Source organism: Accipiter gentilis, chromosome 18 (genome assembly GCF_929443795.1).
Source record: "Accipiter gentilis chromosome 18, bAccGen1.1, whole genome shotgun sequence".
In the NCBI taxonomy this organism is placed as follows: Eukaryota; Metazoa; Chordata; class Aves; order Accipitriformes; family Accipitridae; genus Astur; species Astur gentilis.
Genome location: NC_064897.1, coordinates 22,336,650 through 22,351,932, shown reverse-complemented (window position 1 = coordinate 22,351,932; position 15,283 = coordinate 22,336,650). Strand labels below are relative to the sequence as shown.

Sequence of the window (15,283 nt, the reverse complement as noted above, 5' to 3'; positions counted from 1 at the left end):
CATACAGCATCTTTGCTACCATCAACCTACAAGAGTGATCACCAACCTCGATTTCGCTCTTAAGATAAACATTCTCCAAAAACATTTGTTTCATGATAAAAGCAACATGCCGCTTTATCTGAATCTTTTCGTTGACTCCAGTGAGGCTGATAAGGAATCAGTTTCTTACTGCTTGCAGTGGAGACTTACAGCCATATTTATGGATCTACCTCAACAAACTTAAAAGATATATACATTCTTTTCTGTAGTAAGATTAGTATGAAAGATGTATCATGAGATTCTGTGCATGTATCATCTTTCAAGATATATGAGGTAGAGTTATTCTTTTCTCTAAAATCTATTACATGACTTTTTGCAGCATGTTTATATTTACAAAAAAAACCATTGCACGTGCAATTGTACCAAGCAGCTCGTAAACCTGCCATCTTTAAGTTCGCCCAGCAAAACTTAAGACAGAAGAATGAACTACTGTCTATCTGAAATAACATCAGTACATGCAAAACCTTTTTATGAGGACAGAATAAGGTTTTATTATTTTTATTATTGTGCTCATAATTATGACTAAAACTTTTTCAGGAAAAGAGCATTAAATTTAGTAACAACTAGGGGGTTTAATTTTACACCTAAAATAATGTAAGCAAATGGCTAAAAAAGTAGAAAATTGTAGCATACTGATAGTATTCATAGCCAAGGTATTCATAGCTGCTCAGTTGGTCAAATACTATGCAAAATCAGAAATCCTAGGACTGTTCTGTGAGTAGTTCTATGACATTCCTTGGACTGAGCATATATGTGTGTATATATATATGCGTCATAAATTTCAGATCTCCAATACCTCGGAAATAGATGGATAACAGAAATTCTAGCCAATATAAGAAAATTCACTTACTACAATATATACAGTTGCGTGGCATAGAGCTCTTTAGCAGGACTTACTATCCAAAGAGCTGTAATAATAGCACTGTAGCTGGTATGTTCACCAGATAGGTAGCATAGCTTTGAGCCTGTTGGTGTTATTCAGGCAACCTTCAACTGTATCTCATCATTTTACAAATCCAGACCTTGACTGTTACTTGCTGGAATAAAGCTGAACCAGTTTAAAGCTATACATATGAAAACACACACACACACTGCAGTCTATTTCCAGTGAGTCAGAAATCCCTAAGTCTTTGCTCTGCATCAGCGTGATGAGCAGTGATCCGAAGAGCCTTCTTAAATGAACAAACAGGCTGGAAAATTTAAGAGAATGATTCAACACGTAAGTCAGTAGGAGAGTGAAATAAGATGCAATTATGTTTTTATGCTCTGGCTGTTTAATACTCATTCGCATTTATCTGTATCACATAGCAAACCCTCAGCCTATCCTGGTTAGCCAAGCTGCTGTATTCGCTTAATCCTATTCCCTTTGAATTCATCAGTTGAACTGCCAATCATGTTAAGAGTGTCAGCACTGAACCCTCACAACAGCTGTCCTGTGTCTAAGCCCTACAAATCACTAGTCTAAGCCGTCTTCAAAAAGGAGCCCGAAGTAATGGCTAAACCTGCCAGGATGGAAGGAGGAATCTCAGGCGGGACGACCACTGACAGCCCAAACCGTTGGGAGAGAACCACAACACCAAGCTTGGTGGGAGGGAGTGGGGCTGCACCAGGTGACGGCTGACGTGAAATTGGGTTCAGAAGCCAACCATTAACTAGGGCAGGTGGGATTTAGGTTAATGAAACAGCCCATCACGTAGCTAAGAAGAGAGAAACAACACACAGCCCGGGTAGGATCCTAACAGCCTGCGTTTTTCAGGACTTCTTCCAGGTGTGATGCAAAACTAAAGTGCTGCTCTGAGCAAGATGTCTATGGCATCATATTCCATTATTTCCAGTTCCTCTTTTAAAGTAAAAATTACTTTCTTTGAGAAGAAAGAAGGCTGTTTGAGTCTAGAAAGGTCTATGCTACAAGCCTTTTGCAGTCAGTGGGTGTGAGAGGTTTTGTTTAAAAGTGGGGAAGGATGAACTCAATCTTGTCTAAAGTGAATAATTCTTACAGCCCCATTCTCGCTGTAGCAAAGGTATCTTCAGCTGCAACCCCAAGATAAGGTGCCAGAGGAATTGAGACTGTAGGATGTGCTGCAACCAGCTGATAGGATTAATACAACCCTCAGGACACGATGCAAAGCCCATGCATCTATCCAAGGTTTCCCGTGGGATGAACTATCGGGGGATGCTTGAACCTGACTGAGGTGCTAGGGTACGTTGGCAGCGTTAAGAACTGAGTCAAAATCTCAGACTGACAGAGCTGGAAGCAATCTTGAGAAGTCATTTAGTGCATATCATAAGCCTAACAAATTGTACTGCTGTTCTTCTAAGCTGCTCTTAAAGGCTCTTGGTATCAAAGGCTCTGCAACCTCTGCGGGAAATCTGCTCTAGTGCTTCACTGCTCTGTTGTCTACCCTAATCGTTTGCTGCTCTGTTGCCAGACATAACATTTTTTTGGTTTAATCCTTAATTGCAGGCATTATGGAAAGAATCAGCTGTGAATGGGACAGGTCTGGCAGCTTGTGAACATAGTGTATCATGTGCTCTCCATTTCAGAACACTACTCAGAAAACTGGACTTCTGAAAGTTAAATAAACATTTGTCAGCAAAAATCAGCAGGGACATCATCTCAGCTGTACCTAGTGCCCACTTCAATGAATAGAACTGTAACTTTTTCTCTTAGATACTTTACATCTAATTGACTAGAAAAGGGTTTAAGCATTCCCAGCCTATTTCAGATACCAGTCCATAAATGTAAGACATTAAATTCCCCATCTGTATTGATCAAAGGCAAAAATCTCCCCACACTTCTCTCAAAAACTCTTAGCATAGAGCAGCTTCCACTGCTAGTGAACAATTTCTTGGGAAGTGTTACGTATTAAAAGAGAGCCTGAGTGACAACGTGGTGTTTGTATTACGCTTCAAAGGCAATGAAGTAATTCATCCTGATATTCAATGAAAAAAAGTTCCAAGATCGACAGAAGAATCTATATTTCACAACAGCTGGAAAGGGAACTACTGAAGAATAATACGTAATCTGCGGCAATATTTGGAGCTTGGACTTCCTAAAATGGAGAGATATTAGTTAAATTATGTCTTATCTTAAAAATGTTTCACAGTATTCTGCACATTAAATGTAAAAAATTCTTTGTAAAACAAAGGACAGAGAAAACCAGCTTCTTGTATTTAAAAATGTAGTATTTGGTTGTACTGCAAGCAAAGAGCTGAAGACTAAAAAGTTGCAATTGAGTGTAAATGTGCCTAAGAACGTTAGGGCTTGGGGACTTAGGAAGTTTAATGAAATAGCAAACTAACTTGGCCTTTCAGTATAAAAAAATAGATGAAACAACCCTCTCAGGTGATGAGGTCTTCTGTTATGCTGTGAAATAGAAAGTTTGCTTGTGATTAAGGAAAACCATCATACTTTCAGGATAAGGACATCTTTTAAACACAATCTCTTAAAAATAAATCATGAAAATTAAGAAACATATTATGCATATTTTCATTACATTTAGTTAAATGTTCAACTTCATAGACCAAACATTTATTGCAATGGCTTCTTGCTAGCAGATTTGAGCTGTGGGACAAGACACATGAGAAAATACAGAAAATGGAAATTGAAATCCAAAATAAACACAATACAATCCATAAGGATATTAAATATTATGGTTTTCATTATAGACTAGCATGATGGAAATAATATAATTAGGGCCATATTCAGCTAGCCTAAATTCCCTCTAAATTCCCGAGTTAGACACTTCCTATCAGCTGGCTTTAGGCAGCTTTCCTTACTTATAACCTCAGATTAATTTTTTCAGAAATACTTAGCTTATTCCACACTTGAAACAAAAGCCTTTGGTAGGAGTTAGTCCAGCTAAATATGACACCATCTTTTCCTAGGAAGTAATTTTCTGAAAAATATCATCCTGAGATTATTCATTAGTAGTCCAATCCAAACCCTGTTGCCACTCATGATATCCCAGTCAATGCTAAACTCCCTGAAATTCATAAAATTTATCTATTAATGAAAATAAAGCATGTCTTCAGTTGTGGAAGGCTAACCTACTTAGTCCTCTTTCCCTGTATTTGCAAAATCCATAGTTTTGAATATTTGTTCTCAAAGCAAATACAGCAGCTGTATCAACTAGCTTGTGTCCTTGGGAACAATACTGGGTTTTGCTACATGATTTTGCTAACACATTCCTTTGAAGCGAATTTTTGGTTTGTTTAATAATTTTAAAGCAGACAGTCTGCCCTGAACTAATCTTTCTTCCTTCTCTCCTTTTCCCCTTGCCATTTCCTTCAGAGATCTGTTGCTTATCCAAGATGATTTTCTTAACGTTTTCCCAAAGAGTTCTATGGCTGAGTCTTACTAGAGTTTCTCAGGTAAGTGGTCTGAGAGTCACAGTTTTCCCTTTTGTCACTTGGGAAGAAGTCCTTGCAATCACTGAAGATATGAATCAGCATGGGGGGGTGGGGAAGACAATATACCATAAGCACAGCATGTTGGTCCTCAAAAAGAAATCGAAGCAACCAATATCGTTTATTTTGTCCTCACCAAGTTAATATTTTCATCTGGGAAAGTTTAAAAAGTTGTTTGAACTCCCTTTTGCGTTTGCCTTGCATACTTTTGACTCCTATGTAGATGGTGTTCAGACAAACAGGGCACTTGCAATGTTTTAAACCCCTTACCTTTTACTTCCAGTTTGCAATCAACTTCTGCCTCTCCAAGTTCATTGACTGCTCGGCAGGTGTAAGTACCCCCATCGTAGGGACTGGGTTTGCGGATCTCCAAGGTACAGACACCTTGGTTGCTGAACATTCGGTACTTTGGGTCATTCATGATAACGACTTTGTTTTTCAGCCAGGTTATTTTGGGCTGTGGTAAAAACAAAAGAAAGCCCACATGCATAAACCTAGGAACCGAAATATTTTACTACTTTTTGTGATGTTCAGCTAAAGGTGAGTATTCCAGAAATGATACGAAATGGATAAAGTAGTAATAGAAAGGAAACTGTAATCCTTAACTCAAACATAAACATGGGCTGCATCATGCATCTCTTTTTAAGCATGATTTTTTCAGTGCAGCTCCTATCACATAATTAAAGTCATAAATATAAGCCTATTATCAATATAAGAGGTGCTGTGTAATGATAGCAAACATCTGAGAAATAACTTTTGACATCCGATTACTCTAAGTCAATAAGAAAAGCATGTTTTTTCACAATAACTTCCACAGTCAGAAACTGGGAAGGTGGAGAGTGAACAGCTAACATTCTTAAACACTCCCGAGTTCTCATTTTACTAGGTCAGTTCAGTTTCTCACAACAGAAAATAGATCACAAAAAGACACAACTCAAAAGGAACTGGAAGATGCATTGCCCAGTGGGCCTGAGAACCAGCGTGGTCCCCAGAGTATTCCTGCAATGCGCTTACTTAAAGCATAATTAGCTTTTTATAGAATAATTATGGCTTTATTTTAGTAACAACCTTTACTGATCTATTAACCGTACAGCTGTTGTAAGTGCCGGTCCCAGTATAGCCCAGCCTTTTCCTGAGGTTCTACCCTTTCACGGAGTTATCTGTGGATTTAGTAACTGCTATAATGCCTATAACACAGGTAGTGTGTTAGAGCCCACTCTTTAGAGCCCACGCCACTCTTTTTGCCTTCAGCATGGCTCATGAGACAAGTAGTAAAAATGGTATTATGATTTTTATTGTCAGGTTAAACTCTCTAGTGTTTTGACTGATACCGTTACGAGCTCTGCTGTACCTTGGGGTTGCCCCGAACGCTGCAGTTCAAAGTAGCGTTGTAACCAGCTACAGCAAATGTGTTCACTAGAGGCTGAGTAAACAACGGCCGTTCACTGAAGTCAAAATCGTCGTAAACTGGATATTTGTAGACTTTACCTATGAGATGAAAAGAAAATATTTATAAAAAGACTGTTGGCATGTAGCTAAATAGTCAAGCATCTTCAACGGCTGCAAAGAGTCAGTTCTGACCTGCACTGCTTTAGTGACTCTAGTAATTGCACTTGGAGGGGAGGCTGGAAGTGCGCCTGTGAACTGACTACAGCCCTCGGTCATGCTACAGCATAGATGTCTGAGAGCTTCTCTTTGTTTCCTGAGTAGGTGGTATACAAAATAATACCCATTTATTCTGTGTCTTTGCCAGCGTGCCCTGTGTATTACAGAACAGGATGGATCCTGACTGATGTACTGCGGGATGTCTGCCCTGACAAGCCTTGTTCACTCTGTTGCCAATTACTTTTCACAGTTTGTTCTGATTACAAACTGGCTCTGTATCGGAAAATCCATTTTCTTTCTGCTTCATACAGTGCACTAACAATACAGACATCTGAATGGATGTAGTTTCTGTACAAGGAAAATATGGTAAAATCTAGTTTCTCAATTCCACTTTATCCCTGCTCTGCAATGGAGATTACCATCAATAAATCACCTTGACCCACAAACTAAGCTGGCATTTAAAACAGCTGGACTGACTGACATCCATTCCTGTGCACAGGTATCATTAAATATCTTTGCTTCACTGAGACCTGATCCAAGCTCTCATACCGACTTCAGTGCAGCTTAGGCCTGATACTTGCTCTCATGACAAGGGCAAGTAAGCAGTGATGAAAAGCAATTCCTATAGCCATTCTTTTGCTCGTGAGCCCCTTTCTAAGAGACAGGTTATTTTCTTTTTAATAATGGAAGTGGGGCCCAGTGCCCTGGACTTTCAGTCCTTCAGCCTGGCTGTGTGGGTCATACAGGTTGTCTGTTCTCTGCATCGTGGCAGTCGTATTCCTTCCTTTCAGGAAAACTGAGGTGATCTGGTTTGATTTTCTTCCTTTAAAACACCTGTTCGCAGAATTTCCCTCCCATAAAGGGGCAGTTAATTTTATTTTTTTTTAAAAAAGTTTACAGTACCATTTCAAACTGGCACTTTCTGAAATGTCAGGATTTCTGACCACAGAATCAGAATTTGTCCAGCTCTACCTGCAAGGGATGTGAAGCGAGGGTTACACTTATCTGTTGGATCCTGCCTGAAACGGGCAGAAGCATTTGCCCGGCTGATGCCAAGTCTCCAGGGGGAGGCAGTGACCCCCTGCTTCTGACCCAACAGCTGCTTTACTCCTCTTCCAGCTCTTGTCCGCTTAGGTCTGCCAGCGGTGACACGACTTTGAGATCCAAGATTGTAGAGGATGTCAGAACATGGGAAAAAATGTCCCACTCTCAATTAAAAACCCGCGACTGTGTGGACAAACCAAGAAGCCCTAATATGAAATGTCCTAGATGCTACTTGTACCTGGTCTTGGGGCTAGGAATGCACCTGAAAGCTTTAGAGATATGGCCTTTACCTCTCATCACCTTCCAGCCTCTGAACACACCCCTTCCCTTTTGACAAGGAACGGATAATTAGCTAACCATCCTTTGCAATCAAAGCGCTCTCTTTGGTCATCGTTGCATCCTCACTGAGGCCGCACATGTTTTCAGCGAAGATTCGGAAGTAGTACTCGTTTCCTATGATGAGCTCGTTAATGGTGGCGCAGGTGCGGTGGTAGTGCTCCATTACTGTGAACCATTCCTGAAAGACACCAACGCAGAGCGTGAGCTTCCCCGCGTGCCCCTGCGCCTCTCAACCATTAACTGTTTGGAAGAATCATCAAGCTTGCAGAAGCAAGATTTTTCTTTTAAGGCAATGTGAGTGAATACTAAAATAGTGAAGCTAACAGTAGTTGATGAAATGAGTGATAATGAGAATACCACAGAGTGCACTACTGAGCAGTGAAGGCCAACTGGCAGATGAACCCTACTGAATTGTTACACTCCGTCAGCTGGGAGGGTTCATTTTAGGAAATCTGATATTACAAAGGTTGTATTGTGCGAGGCAAGGCAGGTTCCTTCATTCCTAGTCCACGCTGCTGACGGAGAAGGTAGAAAACTGCAGGCTGCGGGGGGAAAGTAGTTGCATGTACCAGTCTGCAGCAACATGTACTCACAGGAGGCCAATGCACTAATCTGCACCCCCTTCCACAGGTTGAGTGCTCATGAGAAATGTAATTTTATGCAGGTGATCCTCTGATATCTTAAGGGTCAGATGGGGAGGTGGGTTTTAGCGCTTTAGTCTGGCAGCAGTAACAGGGCATGTAAGTACTATCCTAGTACACAACACCTAAATAACAAACTGAGATGAAAGAGGTTAATGCTAAAAATGCAATTAATATAAAGTGCAATATGACCACAGCAATGTTTTTGCTTTTCTTTACTCTGCCCTACATAGTTTCCTTGCTTTTCTAAAGATGAACTTGTTCCGAGTTCAGTGTGCCACAGGTTTTGTTGATATTTGGTCATCTTTAAGAGCCAAAGTGCCTCTGGGGAAAACAGTTTTTCTGCAGAAGGCCAGCTGTGCCACAACTGCAGAATTCACCACCATGGAGAATGTGGGGAAACAATGACCTGAGTGATCCACGACACACTGGAGCCCAGACACCACTGTTGTTCCTTTCTCCTTAACACAGTAATTTAGAGACAGGGGACATCATTGTTCTGGTCACTGTACAGAGACCATCTCTTCTTACAGTCCGAAGAGGAAGAAAAAATGAAGGACAGGAAGGGAAGTAATGGCACAGGAAGAATGAATTGATCAGACCATGAAGCAGATCAACATATTAAAGTGGGAGGGGGGGGTGGGGGTGGCAAAAAGATTCCCTTAGATAAGGCAACTCCCAAAACATTGTCCTAGATTTCCAGTAAGTGCTAAATGTAAGAAACCAACTACTCTCTTTTGAGGAAGTGTAAAATTCATGTTTAATGAATGTAGTTTAATGAAAATAATAAACATCTCTATATAGCACTTTTCATCTGTAAATCTCAAAGCGGTTTACAAATTACTTATGTACCATTTTGCCATGGATAGCAAGGAATGGCAATGACTTACACAATGTGACATCACAGGTTTGAAAACAACAGCACTACATTTTGATAGTAGTAGCAGCCTACTGACTTCTGAATTAATATTTTGGCGTTTTACTTTCTCAACTGAGACAAAGGAAAAAAAAGCAGAATTACTTCCCTCAAATCCACCCGTCCTTTCCTTTTTAGTCCTCCTCTCTGGCATCATCTGAAAACATTTCCATTTCTAGGCTTTAGATACAGTGAATAGGTGATCTTTATAAATTTTAGAGATGCCTTGCAGATTTTCTCAACACTGACTTATCAATGCTTTGTCCACCTCCATCAATTCAAGCATGTAAGGCTTTTTATTTTTAAAAGGGAGAATTCATGAGTACATCAGCCTTTTAAATATCTCCTTATTACTTACCATACTCTTCTTATCTGCTTTCTGAATAGTGTACCCAGTAATGGCAGCATTGCCATCATCTTTTGGTGGCTTCCATGATAAATTTACGTTTTCTCCCCAGACATCCTCAATAGTTACAACCTCTGGTGGCCCTGGGCGATCTATAATGAAAACAAGGCAGCTGAAATTTTCCACTTTTTGCTTTCTCTGCCTCTGTCTTTCCTACGCACATCTTCCACTTAGTTCAATTTCTCTCTCTCTCTCTTACAACACGCAGATGCCAAAACCAACGTCAAAAGAAAGCTGAGGTTGCAAAATAAAACTTTCCAAAGTTAAGACATGTCAGAATTATGAAAAACGTAACTTGACCACTTTGTGTGTATGGTTTCTAATATGCACATGCTCTTTAATAGCATAAGGACATCATATTTTGGGAAAGTTAAAACAGTTGAAGATGTGTTCCTAAAAGACAAAGTCAGACAATCATTATAAAGGCTGTGCTACCAGTTTTGCCTATTATGTAAAGAAATAGATTGGTAAAACCAAAAAGTAAATGAGTTTTCTTGTCTGTCTTTCCTACTTCTATGTACTTTCAACATTTAGGATTTCTTTCACATTACACTTGTGACAAAGTTACTATGAATTTACTACCTTTTCTGGCTAGGGATATGACTCAACAGGAAAAAGCTTACATCCTGGATAGGCAAGAACATGAACAGCATAACAGTGAAAGAAAAGGGACTGACATGTTCCATCAAGCACCTGCCATTGTGTAGGGAGCTTTACTTAGAGACCACAAATCTATAGCCAAGTAAGTGGACGTGGAGAGTTATCACTGTCGAGAAAGATGCTCTTTGGGATTCCTCTGTTTTCCTATAGCCTTGGAATGGCTGGAGTCTGCTTCTCTGGCATGCATTTATTTCTGTTTCTCAAAACATACCAACAATCTGAATATCTATCGTAGCTTTGTCCTCCAAGTTCTCTACTTCCACTTTCATGTCATATTCTCCAGAGTGGCTCCTTTCCGCCTTTCGGATGAAGATGATAGTGTCGTTTTCAGTGTTGCGGATGTTGATTTGGTTCTTGTCGATTGGAGAACCATTTTTCTGCCATGATACTTTTGCCCTTGGTCTTCCCTGTAAGAAGCCAGGAAACAGTTTGTATATGATATTGGGGAAAGAAAAGGATGGGAGAGAAAATGGGTTTATTTCCCATTTTCCTCAAATGGGAAGTAAAAACCATCCTGAAAGAAACTGAGAATTCTTTCTTAAATCATACAGCATATAAGATGAAATCATATTAATTGACCTAAAATGCAGTTTTCTTTCTTTTTTTTCTTTTTTTTTTTTTTTTTCAGGAGACTGAAAATACTTGCAAATTCTGGCTAAATTGGACAATTAACTTTCTGGCTAAATTGCACAATTAACTTTCTGGTTAAATTTGACAATTAATTTCCAGTTTTCTAGAAGAAAAAGGGGGGAAACCCCAGAAAATGCCAAACAAAATATTTCACCCTCTGGAAGTGCCTACATTCTGTACACTGCCAGTGAAAGAGGAAAGTCCTCCAGGGATCGCAAACTCTCTTCTTTCATTGCAAAAGCAGTTGGAATACTTGTTAGGTAGGCTGGGTTGACGTCTTTTCTGTGCCATTTTTGTAGGCCTAGTAATGCACGATTTAGGTGCTTAAATCAGGGTGAATTCCACCAGCTTTACCATGTGATTTGCCTTCCAGAGGCAAACAATTTGTAGATGCTGTCCAAAAAGTGTAATCTCGCGCCTTTTTGAATGCCTTAGAGAATAACCATAGAATATTCCTTTAATTTCTCAAGAGCAGTGTACCTTGCAGTGTATTGCTGATCAAGCTTTTATCAGGCTTTTAACAGCCTTATAGAAGCCAGATCATGCCCACCCAGTATCTTTAGGTGTGCAGACATGAAATAGAAATGAATTCTGCTGCAATTCTTGTGTTCAGAAGAATAAGGACCCTGCAAGTAGAGAGGCAGTCACTGTTGTAGGTTAACACAATGCTGTGGCAAAACATGCTATATCCTTGGAAATAGTCATATTACAGCTGTGATCTCAAGAATTTAAAAGCTGCAGTTTCTATAGGAGAGAGTGAAACTGCTCCCTCTTCCCCTCCCTTTTCCTCTCTTATGACAAGGAAATGATTAAATGCTACAGTCCTACCCTTGATACCCTTTCTAACTACTGCCAGTGTCACCATTTTGCATTGTGCTAGAGATTATTTATCTCACATGTAATGTCTACTGTGAGGATAAGTGTCCTGTGGATGACAGATGACAAATCAGTCTGCGTGAGCTAGTTACCCAATTCATTAATTGGCTTAACATCATTTCTTTGGGATGTCAAAACAAAAGCCTTCAAGCACCTATGTACTTCAGTGTGCTTCCACATCTGCTTAACTCACTGGCCTACCAAAGTTATACAGAAATAAGTTAAAAAGCAGCAGTATAAGAAAAATAGAGTAATTTCCTGACAGTGTTTTTAGTTCTTACCTGGAAAGGAATAACGAGATTCACAGTTTCTCCAACTCTTCGAGTATAGGTTTGTTTTAAGTGTCTTGGTAGACGAATCTTTGGAGGTTCTGAAAAAAGCCAAAAGCTTGTGTTTGACTTTTATCTTCTTTTCTAACTGAGGCAGCACTGGTGGGCATCACTATAAATAGGAGACTGTGTGTTCTACAATTCCCAGAAGTGACAAATGAATGAGGTATTTTAAATTTCTTGGTCCTACAATGTTACATTCAGTACACCATCGGGTTTTGTAGCACCAAATGCTATGGTGGTAGGAACAGGAGACAAACAGCACAACTTAAATAAAAAGCAACATCAAGTTCAAGTTCTGCAGAAAAAAAAAAAAAGCTTGAGCAATGAAGGCTTAGAAATAAAACAAATAAAAAGAATTATGAATATTTTTAAAGATGGTTTCATGATTTCTAGCCACTGCACAATGGCTTTGTAAGGCCATATCATCAGTTTCCAACAACAAGTATTAGCCTTAAAAAAACCAGAACTAAGTATGGAAGCAGAGTGTATTTGTGGGCGAGTGTAGCAGGAGGATCTTACCTACCACTTCCTTGACTAAAATAGGCTGTGGGTGGTACCTGGGCTCACTTTCACCAGCAGCATTCACAGCTTTTACTCTCACAAGGATTTTCGAGCCAGTCGGCAGGCCATTGATAGTAAACTTCGTTTTGTCTGTCAGCTCTGGGTTAGCCACGATCCATTCATCAGCTAATTTAGGGCAAAGAGGATGGGAGGACGAATCGAAAGAATAGGGAATTAGAAATACATCCACTGCACAGATGAGGAATATTACAGAACAGTAATAGATTCATTATATTCTAATGAATACCTCTATTTTGTTTTTCTAATTATGCGATAACATGATATTGATTCACTTTCATGTGTAGGAAGAATGTTTCAAACCTTAAAGGGTTTCTGCTGATTATATATTTATATTTAGAGAGATAAATGTTTTTAGAATGTGTCTATCATTTAATTGTACCAGAGAGAAAACTGATTAATTATTAAATTTGGCTGATAGAAAACAAGGGGGACATAGAGTATATTTCCAAAAGCACTCATCATTGCTTTAACAGCTTCCTTGGAGAGAAATGGGTTTTACAATTAATTTCAACCAGTACTGAGTTCCCTTGAAAGTACCACTGAGAGTGCAGGGATGAGAGAAACGCAGAATATTTACAAATTGCAATGAAATGCCATCTCTCCTCATGCCTTTAAAAAAGGAAGGCTGTCAGAATTACTCACATAATTACAGCATTCTTGGATTTTTTTATCCTACCCCTAGGCAGTCGCATGTAATCCATAGAGTGATCACAAGAGTACGGTCTTTCAGAAAAGCTTCAATTACTAATGATACTTTCTCTCCCACCCTGTCCTCCAAACGTAGATTGCTTTAACACTGCTGGCACCTTGACGTTCCGAGTCAGATTTATGCAGTAGCAAGTCAGTATCAATACTTTCCAGACCATATAAAGACAGCGTTATAAAATCAGCACAGAAGACAAGAGAACTATGATAAACTAGAGAGCCCTGCAGACTTAGAGCGCAATACTGTACTGTAGTACATTTTCATAACTGTGTGTCTTACTTTTAGGGATTAAGGTCTCCTTCAAGCTGCTTCTTTCAGCTTCTAGTAGAAGAGGATTGCAGTCAATGACTGTTTCCCTAGCACCCCCCCTCCCCTTATACATGTACTACAGCAGATTCTGTAGACTGTTGCCCCTAAAACTCACTCTCAGAAATTTATCTTTACTTTTAAGAAGAGAGTTTTTCTTTTGTTAAAGAAGATGTATATCCTTTGTTGAATACTGTACCTTCCAGGTTAAAAGGTGGCTCCACCAATTCCTCAGACAGATCTGTCGATATACCTTGTGAGAATCCATCTTTAAAATTAATCAGAGACACCCACTTTCACACAGATGGAGCATTTTGTCAGTGGTTAGCAATTCCTGTTAGTAAGTATGCAAAGATAGATGCTGGGCTTTAAAGATTTAGAGGACCCGTATTTAGGGAGACTGCAGGGAGGAAAGAGGTGGAAAGAGGGCGTCTAGATCAAAGAACAGTTACACATGATGCTCACAGGAAAGCTAAAGGATAAAGGAAGAGGGGAAGATAAGGTTGAGTTTTTTTCTTTGGGCCTGACACAGCCCAGGAAAGATGAAAAGAAAGAGACAAAAGGAACATTTGGAAGAGAGAAATGAAACAAAATGATCATAGGAGAAAGTGTAGGAGAAGAAAACACATCATAGAAGAGAGAAGAAATTCAGAGAAGAATTCTGGGTAAGAGAGACAGGAAAGGAGAAGTCTTGGAAAAAAACTTGGGGAAACAGAGGAAGAGAACACATTTAGCTAAAGGCAACATAGAAAGAAAAGAAGGCCAAAACCATGGATGATGACAGATATAATGTAATCCCTAAGGCTTTATTTCCTGGGCCAAGCTAACACTGCCCTGGATTTCCTGGAATCCTGGACCTGGCTATTTTGGGGATAATAAAAATACTATTCTACTATCTGTGCATGGTCCTGGATGGGCACACTGGCAAAGATCTCAGTGAACGGAGAGTCTGGAGTGCTTATTTACTAGCTATGAAAACAGAACATCTGCAGGTACAATGGACCTTTAAAGGCAGATAAACACAATGTCCTAGGGAAAACTAGGGCCAAACTCATCAGACTACCCTTGAAAAGTCACACAAGAACCAGCTGGCAGCATACATTACTAGGAATTGACTTCTCCAGCGTCAACAAGATTGGGTCTACTCCACGTCACCACAGCAAGAAGTTCAAGTTGGATGTTGTATACTAGCCCTGAGGAGTTCTATATTCACGTTACTCACACCTCTGCAGTGCCAGATCCAGATACTCGTGATGAGACTCCAGTTCAGTAATATACACAGAGCTGTCAAAGGTGCTACCATGGTTAAGGAAGTCCAAGAGTCCACCATGTTAATCAAGCTGTGAGGTTCAGACTAAAGGGAAATACCAATTTTCACAAAGCCAAACCAATGCTCGTGGTACGTGATTCTTCTAAATTATAATTATATATATATTTTGTCTTTCTGTTTTCGGTTTGTGATTTCTTCTAGTGATTGCTCTGATAAGGAAGACTCAAAAAAGCCCACTTTAAAACTACTTCAGTGACAACAATGAAAGAATGGAGAAGGTAAAGACAAATGAGTTTACAAACAGATAACTAAGAAAAGAACGGCAGAATGAATATAGACAGTCATAAAAAGTACCTTGAAATTGAAAAGAGTTATTAAACATTATAGAAGAAATTAGTTTGAGGCAGAACAGGCAGTGAAAGGGCTGAGAAAAGGAGGCACTGCAATATTGCAAGAAAGAAAAAAAGGGCTGAACACAGAGAAAAGGATGTATATTCCAATAACAAGTTTTTTTTTAATTG

General features: G+C 39.5%; 1 protein-coding gene across 1 annotated transcript in view; it reads right to left on the bottom strand.

Annotated features, from left to right (window-relative positions):
- The window catches only part of MYBPC1 (myosin binding protein C1), a 79,996-nt gene that overhangs the window by 5,298 nt on the left and 59,415 nt on the right, over positions 1-15,283 (bottom strand). Inside the window, exons 23-30 of the mRNA XM_049822256.1 lie at positions 13,692-13,760; positions 12,418-12,585; positions 11,848-11,936; positions 10,272-10,467; positions 9,353-9,492; positions 7,456-7,615; positions 5,801-5,937; positions 4,720-4,906 (exon numbers count right to left, since the gene is read on the bottom strand). Coding sequence (XP_049678213.1) covers positions 4,720-4,906; positions 5,801-5,937; positions 7,456-7,615; positions 9,353-9,492; positions 10,272-10,467; positions 11,848-11,936; positions 12,418-12,585; positions 13,692-13,760 — 1,146 coding nt within the window. The remainder of the gene's footprint in view (positions 1-4,719; positions 4,907-5,800; positions 5,938-7,455; positions 7,616-9,352; positions 9,493-10,271; positions 10,468-11,847; positions 11,937-12,417; positions 12,586-13,691; positions 13,761-15,283) is intronic.